At 34.6% G+C, this 16,034-nt stretch overlaps 1 protein-coding gene across 1 annotated transcript; it reads right to left on the reverse strand.

Moving 5' to 3' along the window:
- Positions 1–811: 811 nt before the first annotated feature.
- LOC100256839 (pyrophosphate--fructose 6-phosphate 1-phosphotransferase subunit beta) lies at positions 812–7,722 on the reverse strand. The gene is made up of 16 exons (XM_002269898.5): positions 7,142–7,722; positions 6,891–7,049; positions 6,671–6,792; positions 5,954–6,007; positions 5,762–5,868; positions 5,399–5,504; positions 4,630–4,693; positions 3,574–3,662; positions 3,297–3,428; positions 2,924–3,094; positions 2,703–2,824; positions 2,428–2,539; positions 2,168–2,252; positions 1,795–1,839; positions 1,543–1,611; positions 812–1,347 (listed from the first exon to the last, which is right to left on the reverse strand). The coding sequence occupies exons 1-16, from the start codon at positions 7,323–7,325 to the stop codon at positions 1,271–1,273; spliced, it is 1,698 nt and encodes a 565-aa protein (XP_002269934.2). The 5' UTR covers positions 7,326–7,722; the 3' UTR covers positions 812–1,270.
- Between the last annotated feature and the right edge of the window lie 8,312 nt (positions 7,723–16,034).

Here is a 16,034-nt window from a genome sequence, read left to right on the forward strand (position 1 = left end):
TATATATATTTTATATTATTCCATAAAGTTGTGTTGAAAATATCAATATAGTTTTTTTTAAAAATTGCTATCAAATGTACTTTGGAAGAGTTCAGATGTGTGGTCTTTTATATCACATCCAGAAATTTGAGAGGATGAGTCGCTACATCACTGTCAAAATCATTGTAAATCACGTGACTCCTTCATACGTGGCTGGTTGCTGTTGGTTCACCTCTCCTACTTCTCTCCTACACCGTTTGGTAATTTACTTTTCCTCAAAATATGTTTTAAGTTTTAACGACCTCGAAAATATTATGTAAAACTTTCATAAATGATTAAAAAAATTAATAACATATATTAGGTTGAGTTTTTTTTAATAAATAATTTAATAATGAAACCTATATAAAATAAAAAAGTTATTTAAATTATTCCTTATTTTATATTTTGTATAGTATTTATGAAAGAGGAATAGAGGATAGTCAAATCTCAATTTTTTTTTTTAATATAGTACTTTTGGAATACGAATGATTTGATAAAAATATCCTGGATATTTTCGTGATTGATTCTAGGTAAATCTATCAACCATCCGAGGTAACGAAGAAATGTTTTTAAAAATAAGGACAAAAGCAGATTCCTGAGCTCTAGCTACAGTTTATAAATAGCTTTTCTCCCTTTAAGTTCATATTCCGATGAAAACTTAAATTTAGGAGTTCTGACTTGCCTTCACGAGCAACATACTGTGCGTGCATGCACTATTTCCTAAGTTCCAATTATAGCATGGATATCCATTTTCTCCGGGATTATTTTTCAATAATGACAATAATAATCAAAATATTTGCAATGCTTTTGCAGCCCCGCATTTCTGGCTGACACGAGCAATTTTTTTTATTTCCAGAAATAACTCAACTTGCAGACATCTCTCTATCCCTTTTAGTGCAACATATGACCACTGCAGCTTCAAAACATCAGCCACAGGCTTTTGACCTTTCCCCCCTCGTGGGAAGGAATGGTCTGAGGGACAGTTTTGAGTGAACAGCAGCTTATCACGCCGAACAGGGCAGAAGAAAACAGGACTTGGGGCTACAGGATTTTCACTGCATTGAGGTGAGAGACTTATGGCGAAACAGAGGATGAAAACCTTCAAAGTGTCTGAGTCCTGCTAAATGGTGCTGGGCTGGGTTTCAAAGTATCATCCTCAAACAAAACTCAAGGCAAATGTCAAAGAGTCTAACTAAATAACAAAAAAAGAGCCCACAGGATGCACAATCCATGTGGGAGCAAAACGATATGTTTAGGCATGGGCTCCGAGTTCCAGTAGAAGAGTGTGATTTACGTCATTGGATGCAGGACCATTAAATTGAATGGGACCTGCAATCAAATCAATAAGAGTGTTGTGTTAGTAGAAGAGATTGTCTCCAAGCAGAAATTGAAATTTTTACTAAGCTTTCAAAGTTTCAGTTTGGCATTCATCTCGTCCTCTACTTAAAAGGCAAATTCAATCAGTCACTGATGAAAGTTCATTAGAGTGGAGAAGGCCCTGCAGTAGAAAGAGCGGTAGCTTACCAGGACTGATGTATTGATTCTTGAGAGCCCACTCATCCCGCATAGATGCAAATTTTTTGAATGGAGCACCTGAAATTTCAAAATGTATGCTTAGTCATATTTGGTTGGGGCGACAACCATTCACAAGTGAAACAAATGAATATGGGGTAATAGCAAATGACTATTTGCTGCATGTTTCTAGGACTAGAAGCAATTCTACGAGTTAATACAAATGGAGACAAAATGACAAGCATGCATAGAAATACTTCTTACCATCAAGTTCAACCATTGCCTTCTTGATCACAGGCTTGAACTTACCTGCAAGCAGTTTTAGAATTCAGAAAGGGATGGAAAGGTTAGCTGATGTACTAAATAATGGAAACGATGAACTGAGATGAGAACCCCCCTGATAAATGCTACAAGGCAATATTCTACATATTTTAAAATTTAAGTCACTAAAGTCTCTTAATGTTACCATATCCAAAATGCTCAGCTCTCACATACAACTTATTTTTACAGACAAGATGGATGACTGTATCATGTACTGTATAAAGTGCCAGACTATAGCCTCCAAAGGAGAAAAGAAGTTTTCCATAATAGGAATCACATCTGCAAAGTGAGATGGGAAAAAGAGAGGCTATCATACCATGTCTCCTCTCCACATCCATTAATGAAGTCAAGGCAGTTCCACCAACAGTCCATTCTTCAACTGGAGCAGACAGATTCCCAACCTGAAGACATGATGAGAAACAATTACAAAAAGTTTGTTCAGTTATTAACTACTATAACCTTCGATAGAATAACAAGAGTTTGAACTCTATAAGCAGAATGAGATATTGGAAAAATGAAAAAAAAGGAAGACTGATCAAAAAGTACAAAAATGATTAAGCGGAATGAAGAACCAACCGATGATATCAGCCCAGTTTTCCCACAGTGAAGGAGAGCTCCAGCAGCAAAACCCAATGCATAGCAGTAGGCAGCATCGAAGTTAGTTGGAAAACCACACCTCCCTTCATATCTGCACATCAGGGATGCCAGAAACAAAACATAGTGTCATAACTAACATAAATTGTTGTGGGGGTAGGTTCAACAATTTGAGTAAGAATATCATGTCATTACTTGTAATTGAAATATGTGACTCAAAATAGCTATATCCTTTTTCATCAAAAGATGGTACATACCCGAAGAAGTGGGACTGCCCTTTAAAGTGACCTTTGTATTTGTATGTGCCCTCACTCTTCCTCTTCTCTAACTCGGTTTCAACCATTTGTATAAGCATTTTCTCTGTTTCTATTTTTGCAACCTAAGGTATAAAAACAGATTATCAATAACCAAAGATCTATCAGAATTACAAACAAGTAAAGTTCAAATACACACATATACTAGCATATAAGATAAACACCTGGACATTCCCATGTGGATCTCTTTCAAGCATCAATTGTTCCTGAATTGCTGGAGGTAGAAATTCAAACAGTTGCAGAGACTGATTTGTAAGTTTCTTTTTCCAGAGGCCAGCGTCGTCTACGATTTCATGAGCCAGAATTTCATTCAATTCTGCAATAAGATGCTGCACCTGCAAATGAAATTGTACAATCAACAAAAAAATATATGTCAATAATCACAATTATCACAAAAAGTAATGAATGTCAATGCACACAATGAATATATATATATAAACTTGAAAAAAAGCAAGACAAGTTTGCTTAAAAGGATACCCATTCACAAGAGGACAAAAAAAAGGGTTAAATAAATAAGTCTTATAATCAATATTATACCTCAGGTATGAAATCAATAAGGCCTTCTGGAATAAGTATAACACCATAGTTGTAACCAAGTTCTGCACGTTTGCAGACAACATCAACAATGTAGTCTGTAACATTTTTCAGGGTCAGCTTCTTAGCAGCAACCTGCAGCAAAATTTAAGTAGTAAACATATTGTAATAGTTGCAAATATGAAGTCCAAATCACCAGTGAAAATGCACCTTCTTCTGAAAACATGCAACTAAAGCACACAAGTAATTGGAAGTGAACAAAACTAATGTATGGAGATACCTCTTCACCAATAATTGTAATGTTTGGATGAGTTTGCAAAGCACACTCCAATGTAATGTGTGAGGCTGCACGCCCCATAAGTCGTACAACTGATGCACACAAACATACAAATACCACTTACAATCATATAAAAGAAAGGAAATAAAACAAATAAGGAAATGTAAATTGGAGCATAAAAGAGTTGAAATCATTGAGAAGTTCCATTTAAAAATGGGAAATATAAACGATTCATTAATTTTTATGCTGTGCTAAGCATATAACTGGACTGCAAATTGTATAAATTGTAGGGAATCTTTGTCTCACAGTTGCAATGTCAGCCTTGCTTTGTATTATTGGATGTTAAACAGTCAAGACATTCCATGCCAATACAGTGAAATAAAAAGGTCATGACAATTAAAAGAATGGATCTATGTGAAGGCAGTTATAGTACCACCAGGATAGAAGATGAAAAAAAAAGAAAAGATTGAAACAGTTTGATGATTTGCAACAAAGTAGACAAGTGCTGAGAGAAAAGGAATGATATTGCCGAGGAAGTTACTGCAAGGACAAGGATGGGCAATGGTAGGAGACTCAACCATAAAAGAAAAGATATGATGGGTGTGATCAATTGAAAATATCGCCCATAAACGTAGTGAAAGAGGATCCATAAGTTGGGCCATTGCATACAGAACTTTACTAAATTGATCAAAATTGAAACTCAGAGTAGATAAAAAGTACTGAGAAGTTAGATATCCTGCACATGCAGGTGATGGAAATAAGTAGCATAGTGTAAAGCAGCCTAAAATCAATTTGGCTCATTTTTTTACATAACATTTTGAAGCAAGTGGCTTAGGTCAGACTTGGAAAAGTGGGCAAACAACCTGATTAATACTAGATTCAATATTTGAAAAAATGATTTGTATCTAACAAATGCTTCTCCTAAAATTTGTCTATTCTTGGAATAAGCTACATGGAACTAATTACATTTCAATAAGTAATAAATTCAAAATGAGTCATTTGAACAAAATGCAGAGGTAAAGAACCTGGTTTCATGACTTTGACCCTCAATATACTTACAGTGATAGTATTTTCCAGTTGAGCGAGCATCTATCATGACATTCCCAATCATTTCTGCATAAATCTGCATGGTTAAAAATACAACATACCATTGATTATTTTACAATGCAAAACTTACTACTGCAACCATAAGAGGCATTTCAACCATTAGTCACATGGATGATCAATTTGAACCTAATCCTAGATGGTTAATGAAAAATACAATCAAATGGCCCATTTTCTGAACAAGAGAAACACAACAGAAGAAAAGATAATAGAGCAAACTCATTCAAATTCACAAACTCTTGAAACTGAGATTGCAAAGGACACTACTGAAAAGCAAAAAAAATTTAAATTTTTGGAACTACAAGTTTTTAACCACTAAAACAGTAATCATTAAAGGATAGAAGTAAATTGGATGAATAATATTCTCAAAAGCATCCTGAACGTGTATTTTCAATGAGAACTTCTCTAGGATTTAGGGGTAAGATTAGAATGTTCCATCATTCTGGAGAGCAAAAGTCCTCCCACTATTGAGTTTTTGAATTTTAAACACCTTAAAAGAAGTCAACAAATAATATTAAGGTCTTCATAAAGGTCGAGCTAACAAGTTTTTAAGTGATTCATGAGGAAAACTTTTGCTCATTCACATTTAATAAAATGTGATATGAATATGTTCAGAAAACATGGATTCAGTACATAATTAGCTTCAGATCCTTAAAAAAATGTGCACAATCTGATGTACACACAGATTTGTAAGTGTAAACGTTGAATGGATATGTAGAATCACCTTGCATGCAGTATCAAATCCAAAACTTGTGGGAACCTCCTTGCATTTCAAATCACCATCAATGGTCTTTGGGCATCCAATCACCCGAGCTTTCATATTTTTACCCCTGATTTGTCAGATAGATCAAATAAAGTTAAACAAATCACTGATTACTAAAGAGTCAGTTCTTATTCTGATGATCACATAGTAGATTTCTGAATTTAACAAGATTCACACTTCCATCAGTAACATTAAAAGCATAAAAGAAGTAAAGTTCAATTAAAAGAAAAAAAGAAAAAATAAAAGAAGGCAAAGCTGATCGCCAACTAAAGTTCCCCCTTAGAAACTTGATTATCCTATCAACAAAATTGACCTGTACCACACCTAAAGTTTTCAGCAAGAAGGCAAGCATTTGTGTTTGAGTCATCTCCACCAATGACAAGTAGGCCATCCAAATCAAGCTTCACAGCTGTTTCTTCAGCTTGTTTAAACTGAAAAGTCCATTAAAACTCAGAAAATAAATGATGAAAAACAAATCCACAAGAACCATATACATGTATTGAGTGTGTATCTCACCTGTTCTGGAGTTTCAATCTTGTCTCTCCCACTGCAGATCATATCAAAACCACCCTGATATAAAACAAGACAAAGAATACAAGTTGAGGCTATATTGGTGGTATCACATGCCTGTGTGCATACATGAGCACATAGATAAAATGTGCGTGAATGCACTATACCGTTGAAACAAAAATGAAAACTCTAAATGCATGAGGGATTTACAGATGGAATTCCATTAACCACAACACTATATGATGTGTTTAGTTGCATGTAATTGGGAATTTCAATTCTAATAAAAACCCAAAATCCACAAACAAATACCAACAAAAAGCAAGATTTTCTAATTCCAGGGAACTAAAATTTCAAATCAAATCAACCTCAGATCAATCATGCGTAACACAACCATTCAATGGCTACAACATACATTTTGACACTTGCATATGCATAAATCATACAAGCATTCTAAACTGATCAACAACTCTAACAAATTCAATCCAGCCTTAAAACATAATTTTTAATAGATATTCACATTCATTAACAACTCAGTTCAGTGAACCTCAATTTAGAAGAAAAAAAGTGGAAAGAATTAATAACAGCTAATTACATTCTTAACTAGAAACATGCATAGAGAAGTAAGTCTCAGTCAACCTCAATTTAGATGAAAAATAGTTGAAAAATATTTGATAGCAGCTGATTTACATTAGAAACTACAAATTATACTAAAGAAAGCCTCACCTGATTTCTATAAGGATAGATAAATTCAGAGTCGAGTTCAACATATTTGCACTTCATGATCCCAGCGGGACCACCCTTGAACCCATACAGTGTGCTTCCTTTCACATGATTCTGCAAATAATCTACCGACAACAAACGAAAAATCATTATTCCAACGAATTTCCACATCAAACAAGAGTCAAAATCACACAAGATCCAAATATGTCGAATCGATCCTCACCGAATATTCCAGAGATCACATTGTGTCCTCCGGGCGCTTGGCCTCCAGACAGAACAACGCCAATCTTCAACTTCTGATCCGACGGCAGCGCGGACTCACTCGGCACCAGCATTGCCGAAGGCTGCCCGAACATATTCGGAAACAACTTAGCGATCTCACCTACATCCACCGCAAAACCTCAACACTCCGTCGGGTAAAAGAAAATAAATAAATCTCAACATAGTAAAACACAGCGAAGAGACGATCATGACCTGGATTTCCGGCGGCAGAGCTCGGAGGGCCTTCGACGATCTTGAAGGGGCTCTTGAGAACCGAAGGCAGAGGAAGCGAGTGGTTGAGGCGGCTCGTCTGAACTTCACTGTACACCGCCGCGAAACGGCCGGTGGTGGAGTTCCCGGCGGAGGCACCGCCGTTGGCGTCGATCGAAGGCGACATGATAGGTAGATCTTCAGCAGACACCCTTCTGCTTCGCCCCTGCGTCTCTGATATTTTCACACTCACAGAGAAAGTCTCTCTTAAGTCGTAGAGTTAAGACTGGAGGGGCATCGCCGTCTTTGTAATCTCCGCCCAGAACGGCTGTTGCCTAGGGATGGAGGGCATTGTGGGAATATTACAAACACCACAAGACACGTGTTCGGTCAATATGATTGGATGGACATGCATTGTGAGAAGTGGACGGTTGAGATTTCGCGATCTGGGTGGGGTTCAGTGGATCACGACGAGGGAAAAGCATGGGATCATTCTTCTGTCGTCACCTATTTTATCGCTCTTTTCCTTTTGGTTGGTGAGGCCCAAAATTAGGTGGGCTTTCCACCCATGGTTTGGTGAGGGCTTCAAGGGAAAATGAAGGGAATATTCTACTAAAATTCTGTTTTTATGATTTAGGGGTGTTTGGTGACGCGGATTACCAGTCCATAAGAATAATTATTAATAGGTCCAAATTCATTAAAATTTTTAATAAGACTTAGCAATTTTATAAATAAATTTTACATTTATGTAAATATAAGAGTTTTTAAAATGTTATTCATATTTTTAATTATTTTTTAGAACACCTCAAATTTTATTTTAAAAAAAATTATTTTTAAATAAATTCTTAAAAAACTTGCTTCAAAATTTTTTTTTTATCGAGCCCCATTTTTTAAAAATTAACAAACTCTAATAAAATTGATAACTATTTTCAATACAATTACAAACGGACCCAAAAATTTCTTCAATTTCGAGTAAGGGCTTGAATGGAGTGAATCATTTATTTCTTGTCCATTTTCTCAATCAACCCATCAAGCCTAAACAAACTCTCCTTTGATGAGGTAATGGACCAAGTGGACTGCTAGGCAGCTGACTTGGGTGATGTCGAAAGACACCTGGGTTTGTTGGGATTGGAAATTTGGTACAACTATGAGGTAGTAGTGTTAGGGCCCAAGGGGCTTAGGCCAGCTCCAACTAGTCATAATTGGTTGATTTTAGTGTCATTGGCTGACCCATGAATGATAGTTGAAGACTAACTCATCCAAGAAAGTGGGGTGAGGAAAATGTTATATTTCTTTTCATTTAAAAGGGCTAGGCTCCTAAAGGCCAGGGTTGGACATACAAGAAGGCATTAGAGGCTAACCTATAATTAGAAGGGCAGTTATAAGTTCTAGTTAGTTAACATTACTTGAAAGCTTATTGTCCAAAGAAATTATTATGACATGTTTATTTGACTTTCTAAGAAAAGGGAATGAGAAGAAAGAGAGTACAAATGATAGAAAAGGGAATGGAAAAGAAAGATAGTTGGAATCATTAATTTGACTTTGTAAACAACAAAAAGAATGAAAATAAAATCGATTCATTAGAAATGTTTACATATTTATGAAAATAAAATAAAATATATAATTTTATCGTAATACCATTAGCTATTTGTTTTCGAAAACCTATGATTCTAAATAAGAAAAATATATTCAATTTTTCTTTTTATGTAGATCCATGATAAATGAAAAATAATATGAAAATGTATGAGAGTAAGTTGACATTTGGTAAACTAATTCAATAACTTAAAGTGACTTAATAATTTAATTTAAGTAATTAAGTATATTTAGTAAAATAACTTAATCATATAATTTAAAGTAAAAAGTAACTTTAAATAATAAGTAAAAACAATTAATTTATTTTTTATGCCCACATCTTTATTTTATATTTTTATTCTTATTTGTCATAATTACCTCTGTGATCTTCTTTATTGTTCCACAATCTCCATTATTACTCGACCCCTTTACCCTAATTATAATTTATGAGAATAAATATGTGAATGCAATATTTTAAAATAAGTTTTAAGTTAATTTTATAAAAAAAATTTAATACTTAAAGTAAAAATTAAATAATAAATTTTAAGTCAACAATTTAAATATAATTTAATTTAGAGTTAACTTAAATAATTAAATAATAAGTATTAAATTTTATCAAATACCTCGGAAATTGTTTTGGATTTCCAACTTCTATAAGAGTTGTTTTAGACAAGAGAAGTTGATTTGGATTTCCAATTTTGACTCCGAATTCTTTTGAATTTTCAATGAAATAGGAAGTAGTTAAAGTTAAGAAAGAAAAATTTCGATTTCAACTCAAGTTTGTTCCTAAAATTCGAAATTGAAAAAATTAAGACAAACAGGTTTATGGATTGGGTATTGTACAAGCTAATTAGGGCATTTTTAATTAAAAAAAAATTCTCTTTTAAATAGACAATGTGAGGTTCATATGGTGCCTTTCTATCCAAATTGAACATTGCAATGAAGCTTAGGGAAGACTAATCTAATGGGCAGTAATACAAAAAAAAATAGTGGTAGTAAGCCCACTACCTTCTCAATAATGGTCTCAATCTCCTTGTTTGTCAGCTTTGCCTACCCATTCTTTGGGGGTCGTATGTGGTAGAGACTTTGTGGTTCACTTTATACTTTCCATGTAATGAATCTAATGATTCCATACCCCTATTATAAAAATGGGCTGCCCCCATCATTAATTAGAGCTTTGGGAATGCTAAACCTTCATAAGATGTTTTCCCTTAAAAACTTTTGTACCATCTTGGAATTGTTAGTCTTAGTGGGTATGGCTTCAATCCGATTGGAGATATACTCTATAGCTACCACAATGTATTGATGCCCATGGGACACAGGGAAAGTTCCCATGAGATCAATTCCTTATCGATAAAAAATTTCTAAAATAGTAATTGGGGATAGAGGTATATATAATTTTGAAATCCCCCCATTCTATGGCATTTGTCATTGGCCTTGCAATATACATAGACATCCTTGAAGATGTGAGACCAATTGACAGCAAATATCTTTTGTAATAAAAATGTTAAAACTTAAAATATGTGGTAATCACGGTCAAGAAAAGAAATAGGATTACCACGACTTAATAGTATTTGGGTTGTTATATTCTGGAATCAATACTAATGTGTTTAGTTGTTTTAAGTTAAAAAAGTTAATTATTTGCTAAAACTTAAGAGAACCCTAATATGCAATAAATAGAACTAAATAGATAAGTTAGAATTTTCTAAAATATTTAATGAAATAAACAAAATAAAATAAGGTTTTAGAGAGTTTGCAATTTAGTGTCAAATCCATCAAGGGAGAAAACATTATGTAATTTAGGGTTAAAGATGAAAGTCTATTTGGAATTGAATTTGAGTTTTAAAACTAATTCACATCCATAACTAGGATTTTAACTTTAGAAAAGGAATCTCTTAAATTAGGTAAATATGATAGTTAATTTAGTTTTCAATTTTAAATATTCATAACCCATATCCATTTTGTAAAATTTAACTGTTAGATTTATTAACAGTAAAATCAAACTAAGTTAACTGATAATTAAGGTATTTTTAAGGATTATTAGTATATTGGTAAGAATCCTTTATAGCTTATCTAAGGTGAACAAATATAAAAGTTTATTCTTATCAATTCAAACATAAAACATAATTGAACCAAACAATGTATAATTAGCATGCTATCACTACTCCTTTGAATTCTTCACATTCCTATTAGTATCTTGAAATAATATCAAATTAGTCAAATATGGTGGAAGATTTCTTCTCACAACCTATGTTTGATTGCTAAGAAAATAGAATAATGGAAAAGAATGGAAAAGAAAAACTAAAACTTTATAAAAAAAATCTAAAAGAGAATTACAATGTTCATAGATATTGTCTATCGATCTCTCCATCTTCCTCTCTTCTTAAGAGTGCTATTCACATGCGTTGGTTGATGAGTGCTCATTCCTATGCATTCTTTTTATTCATTTATCATGTGATTAAGAGCAAAATAGACATTAGATCCATGGTTAGGATGAGCTTGCATAACTCTAAGCTACATAAGATGATTAAAGCCTTAAATATCATATAAATTATGTTATTTATGTGCCTTTGGAGTACATATTTGGGTGCTTATTAGTGTCAACACTACCCATACAAAGGGAAAGGTTAACATCATATCGTGAAGGAGTAAATTGATATGCCAATCTTGCATGAGGGATTAGATTGACATCACCTTGTGGGGGTCTAGGTCAACCAACCTTGTGAGAACACCTCCATATATAGCTTAAAGGGATCAATCCTTCTTGTTCATTATATAGTTAAAATAATGATGTCTCGCTTAGCAAGTATCTTATCAATTGAAAAGTAATGATGCACTCTCTTGACATCTACTACAAGCGAAGATGTAGTAAAGTGAAGGTTGACACCTGTATCAAGTGTGCCTTCCAACCTAACACGGTGTGCATTTGTGCGCAAATGCAACAATGTAAGACATGTACTGTGATTATGTGAAGGAAGAATCATTTGATATGTAATATTACATTATTGGTGATCTAACATGTCACATTGGAACATGTGGTGGGGGTGTATAGGTTCACATGGAGTACTAAAAAATTGAGCATCATCCCCTCTCCGTATAAAACACTGATTTATTAGGCCTCTATCCTTTTAAGTATGTTTTTCCTTTCAAACCTTCATGATCACTTGGAAAAAACATGAACTCACATTTCTATTGTAAAGCTTTCCTTTACATTGATGAGGAATTTTCTTGTACTTATAAGGGATGACTTATTTTCTATGTTGTAGTATGTGGCTCATATTAAGTGAAATACATAAATGGAGGAAAAAAAAGGGACAAATGCCGGAGTGGAATGAATGTTTAGGGGTATTTTTGGATTTTTTCAATACTTGAGAATTAATATAAATACTCTTTTATGTAATCCTAATTTGGATATAGTGAAAGTTTTCAACCCTATTCCCATGGAAGTAGACATTCTATTGAACTACGTTAAATTTGTGTGTTTTCTTTTTGTTTTTCTCAAATTTCTTCATTAGGAATTGCTGCAGGAATCACAATATGCTACATGTAGATGTATTTTAAAGCATTAAGGCCTAATTGGAGGTGGTTCCCATACATATATTTATTTATAAGGGGTGACTTGTTTGATGTATTTAATCATATTTTAAAGTTGTAAAGGTCCAAAGGATGATGAATGTATAGATGCCCTTTAAAGCACTAAGGGCCAATAGGCCAGAGCTTCGACCCATTTAAACCCTTCGTGCAATGAAGTATTGACAATACCGAAGATAAATGCTGTCAATCAACATATTTAATTAGAAGCTAAAAGAAATTCCCTTGTGCACTTATCTGGTCTCTTTCCATCCATAGAACCTTCATGAAGTAAGCACAAATTCCCCCTATTTTCAATCCAATGCAAACCCCCTTTAGAATCACCAGAAAAAGGATCAAAAGAAATTGATTTAATTACCCGTTCTTTGTTTTTCCATAGAATAGAAAAAAGGTCGACAGGGAAGCTGGCTCTTTCATTCTATGTCATCTACCCTTATCATTTTACTAACAAGGACCGTGCCATGGTGTACGGTGAAACCTGCATAAATGATCATTGTAGCAACATGTCAATGTGCTTACTTGACAACTTGTTACCAGTAGATATATAATAATACATTAACGAATCAAAAGCATGAGAATCGTGTTTTCTTGCAAACCAAATCTACCAAGATCATGAGACATACTGATGAGCATCACATGCTGAACACCTAGATTTCCATCTTGGTTTTGTTTATGGTTTTCTCTTACTTTGTGTCTCCAAAGTACATGGAGGAATCCATAAAAGGGGATTCTCACCAGCTGTGTAATGATTGTGGATTTTTCTTGATGATTGGATTAGGCAACTAGGAACAGATAACAGGTCGCTTGGAGTGATTTTTAAAATCAAAAGGGAAAGAGGTGCTAAGTGCTAAAACTCCCTTCAATTCATCTAATCATTCTAGAACTGAAAAAGGATTCGTTGGGAGATATTAGTCATGAACCACAAGCATGACAACGCTGCACATGCTTTGTCCCTAAACCACCCACACTCTATGTTAAATTAATATAGAATTGTGTACTTGGACCCCATCTTCTGCAGCCTCACATTCATTTTAGACCCGAGTGAGGTTTTTTCTACAGCGAAGAAACTGAGATCAAAGAAAGTTTTCTATTTTTCTTAGGCACCTGACTATGAATGCTCATGGGGCTGGGTCCTTTAGGCACGAATATATCACCTGAAAAATAACTTGGGCCTAGAGCTTCTTTCTGCTAATCAATGATGACATTTATCAATGTATATATACTGTATCCATTAGATATAAAGCACTTAAATAAAATCCTGAATATATATTCAGAATCAAAAGGGTTGTAACTAGTCTACCGACCTAGTCTCAACTGTATAGATATTTTTGGGCTCAAAAGACCTTCACATGAAATTTTAAAAGTTGTTTACATAGGCATTGTGTTCTATGAAATTGCAAGACCAAACAGAAACACATTCCTTGTGGCCAAACAAAATCTACCAATTGTGTAGATATTGTTCATTTTAGGTCCAAAGGGACAAGCTTTAAAATGCGTCTACGTGCTTAAGAGAAATTCATATATATATATATATATATATATAGTGTTCAAAATTTTTCCTCATATCCCTTAATTTTCTAGATGTGTTTTAAAACCGTGAGAACTCTCTGGGCGCAGAACGGTTAATATATGCATGATTAGGAGTGATTCTTTACAAGGGTAATGTTCTAAGAATTGACAAAGCTAATCATCAAGAGTCTTAACAAAAGGCTAATTTCCTCAAGATTTAAAAGGCCTTGTCACAAGATGCATTCCTGGGCCTATGTAGGAGGGGTGTTATATTTTCAATGCATAAAGCAATGTGATTCATTATCTGTCTCCGCAATATCAGCAACACGCCTTCCTTTCGATCCTTGAAGGTCAATTAGTACACATAGGGTTAATACCCACATGCCATGTGAAGCCAACCGACTCCCTTGCCTTTCTTTTTCGTTTTTAACTAATATCCTTCTATGATCCGAAAATAAAGGCCTCAAAGTACGCATTCTTTCCATTTTAGTAGCCACAGTTGCAAAATCATGCCACCTAACACAACCCTATAAAGGAAGTCAGAAACTCTACTCAACATCATAATCACTACCCAAAAATTAACAAAACAATGTACCCCATTTGCCTACCAATCTTCCTTCTCCAACATCATAAACACAACCCTATAAGCAAATGTATTAAATTTTCGAAACTCAAGACACAATCATAACTAATGAGACCCTACTTGCCAATCTTGCATAAATCATTATTTTTGCTCATATTTCTCCTTCAAAGCTGTGTTTTAGTCTCTAGGAATCAATGCAGGGCTCCAAGGAATACAAGAAGCAAAGGCTTCAACTGAGAGGATGCAGGGCCTTGTGTTGCAGCTGCAGGCTTAGTGTTTCATCCTCAGAGGGAGCTGAGAGCTCGAACTCAGAACGGTTTGCGCCAATATCAAGCTTGGCACATGCCATGGTGCAAGAGAGACTAGAGCAGATGATTAGTGAAAGGCAAGGGGCTAGGCATGAACAGAGAAAGAAGGCAAGAGTTGGAGGGACTAAGTTCATTGTAATGATGGCTATGGAGAAGAGCTCTTATGATCCTAGAGAGGATTTTAGAGAGTCCATGGTTGAGATGATAATGGCGAATCGGATTGAGGAACCAAAGGATCTTCGTGGCCTCTTGAATTGTTATGTTTCGATGAATTCTGATGAGTATAGGGGGATTATACTTGAAGTTTTTCACGAGGTCTGTTCTAATATGTTCTTGTGTTGTAAATGCCATTGAAATTTTAGAAAACAGAACTTGTTCACCAGCCAGGCATGGGATTGAAATTTCAACTGTATCATGTCTTCATTTGGTGTTGCAATAATGTGCTAATATTTCTCTTGAAAATTCATAACTAAGGCTAGGACAACAGTCTATCTGATAAAACTGAAAAAACTATGGAATCAATTATCATTCTCAATGCTGAACTTCGATAATTTAAAATCATAAATAAAACACATATAGTCCTCTGCAATAACTTCATGGGATCACCCTATTATTTAGTCCAAAAAGAACTTCTTACACAAAGAAGAAAACAGTCCTGAAATTTACAACCACACAAGGCAACACAGATAATTATAATTATATATACATAGTCGATCCATATAGTAGATATTTGATGTCATCTTTGGTGCTGGAGAATTTCTGTAGAGACGGAGAAGGATCTATAAAAAGAGTACCAACATGAGAACCGATTTCATCTTTCAAACTTGAGATTGATGGGGGTCAACGGAGAAGCTCTAAGCATGGGTATCTTTATGCTTGAACAGCTTACTAGTCATCCAAGATGGGAAAGGATCACAAATATTGCACCTAGGACAAGCCTTTGGTATTAGGTTTCGGGTACATTTGCAGGTTCCCCAGATTGAAAAATATAGATCTGAATTTGTGATAGCAAAAATGGTGATTGGGAGGAATGCAATTGAGTATATCACAATTTTTGTCCATCTTTCCTTATTATGTATCATAAGGACTATTGTTGCTGCAAACGCCGCCACCATCATTGCCACTTAGAGGATTAAGAATGTGAAACCCAGCATCAGCCTTTGATGAAGAGAGATCTTGAAGTCTTGTAATTGAAATAAGGAGGTGAGAATTAAGAGGAATGTGTCCACTGACGTCAAAGCAGAAGTAAGGGAAAGGCATCAGCCAAGGTGAAAATCACAAAGAAAGGTTGGTAGAGGAGTGGAAATTAAACCCGTGGTTTTATTTGGTTCTC

This window comes from Vitis vinifera, chromosome 10, assembly GCF_030704535.1.
Source record: "Vitis vinifera cultivar Pinot Noir 40024 chromosome 10, ASM3070453v1".
Classification (NCBI taxonomy): domain Eukaryota; kingdom Viridiplantae; phylum Streptophyta; class Magnoliopsida; order Vitales; family Vitaceae; genus Vitis; species Vitis vinifera.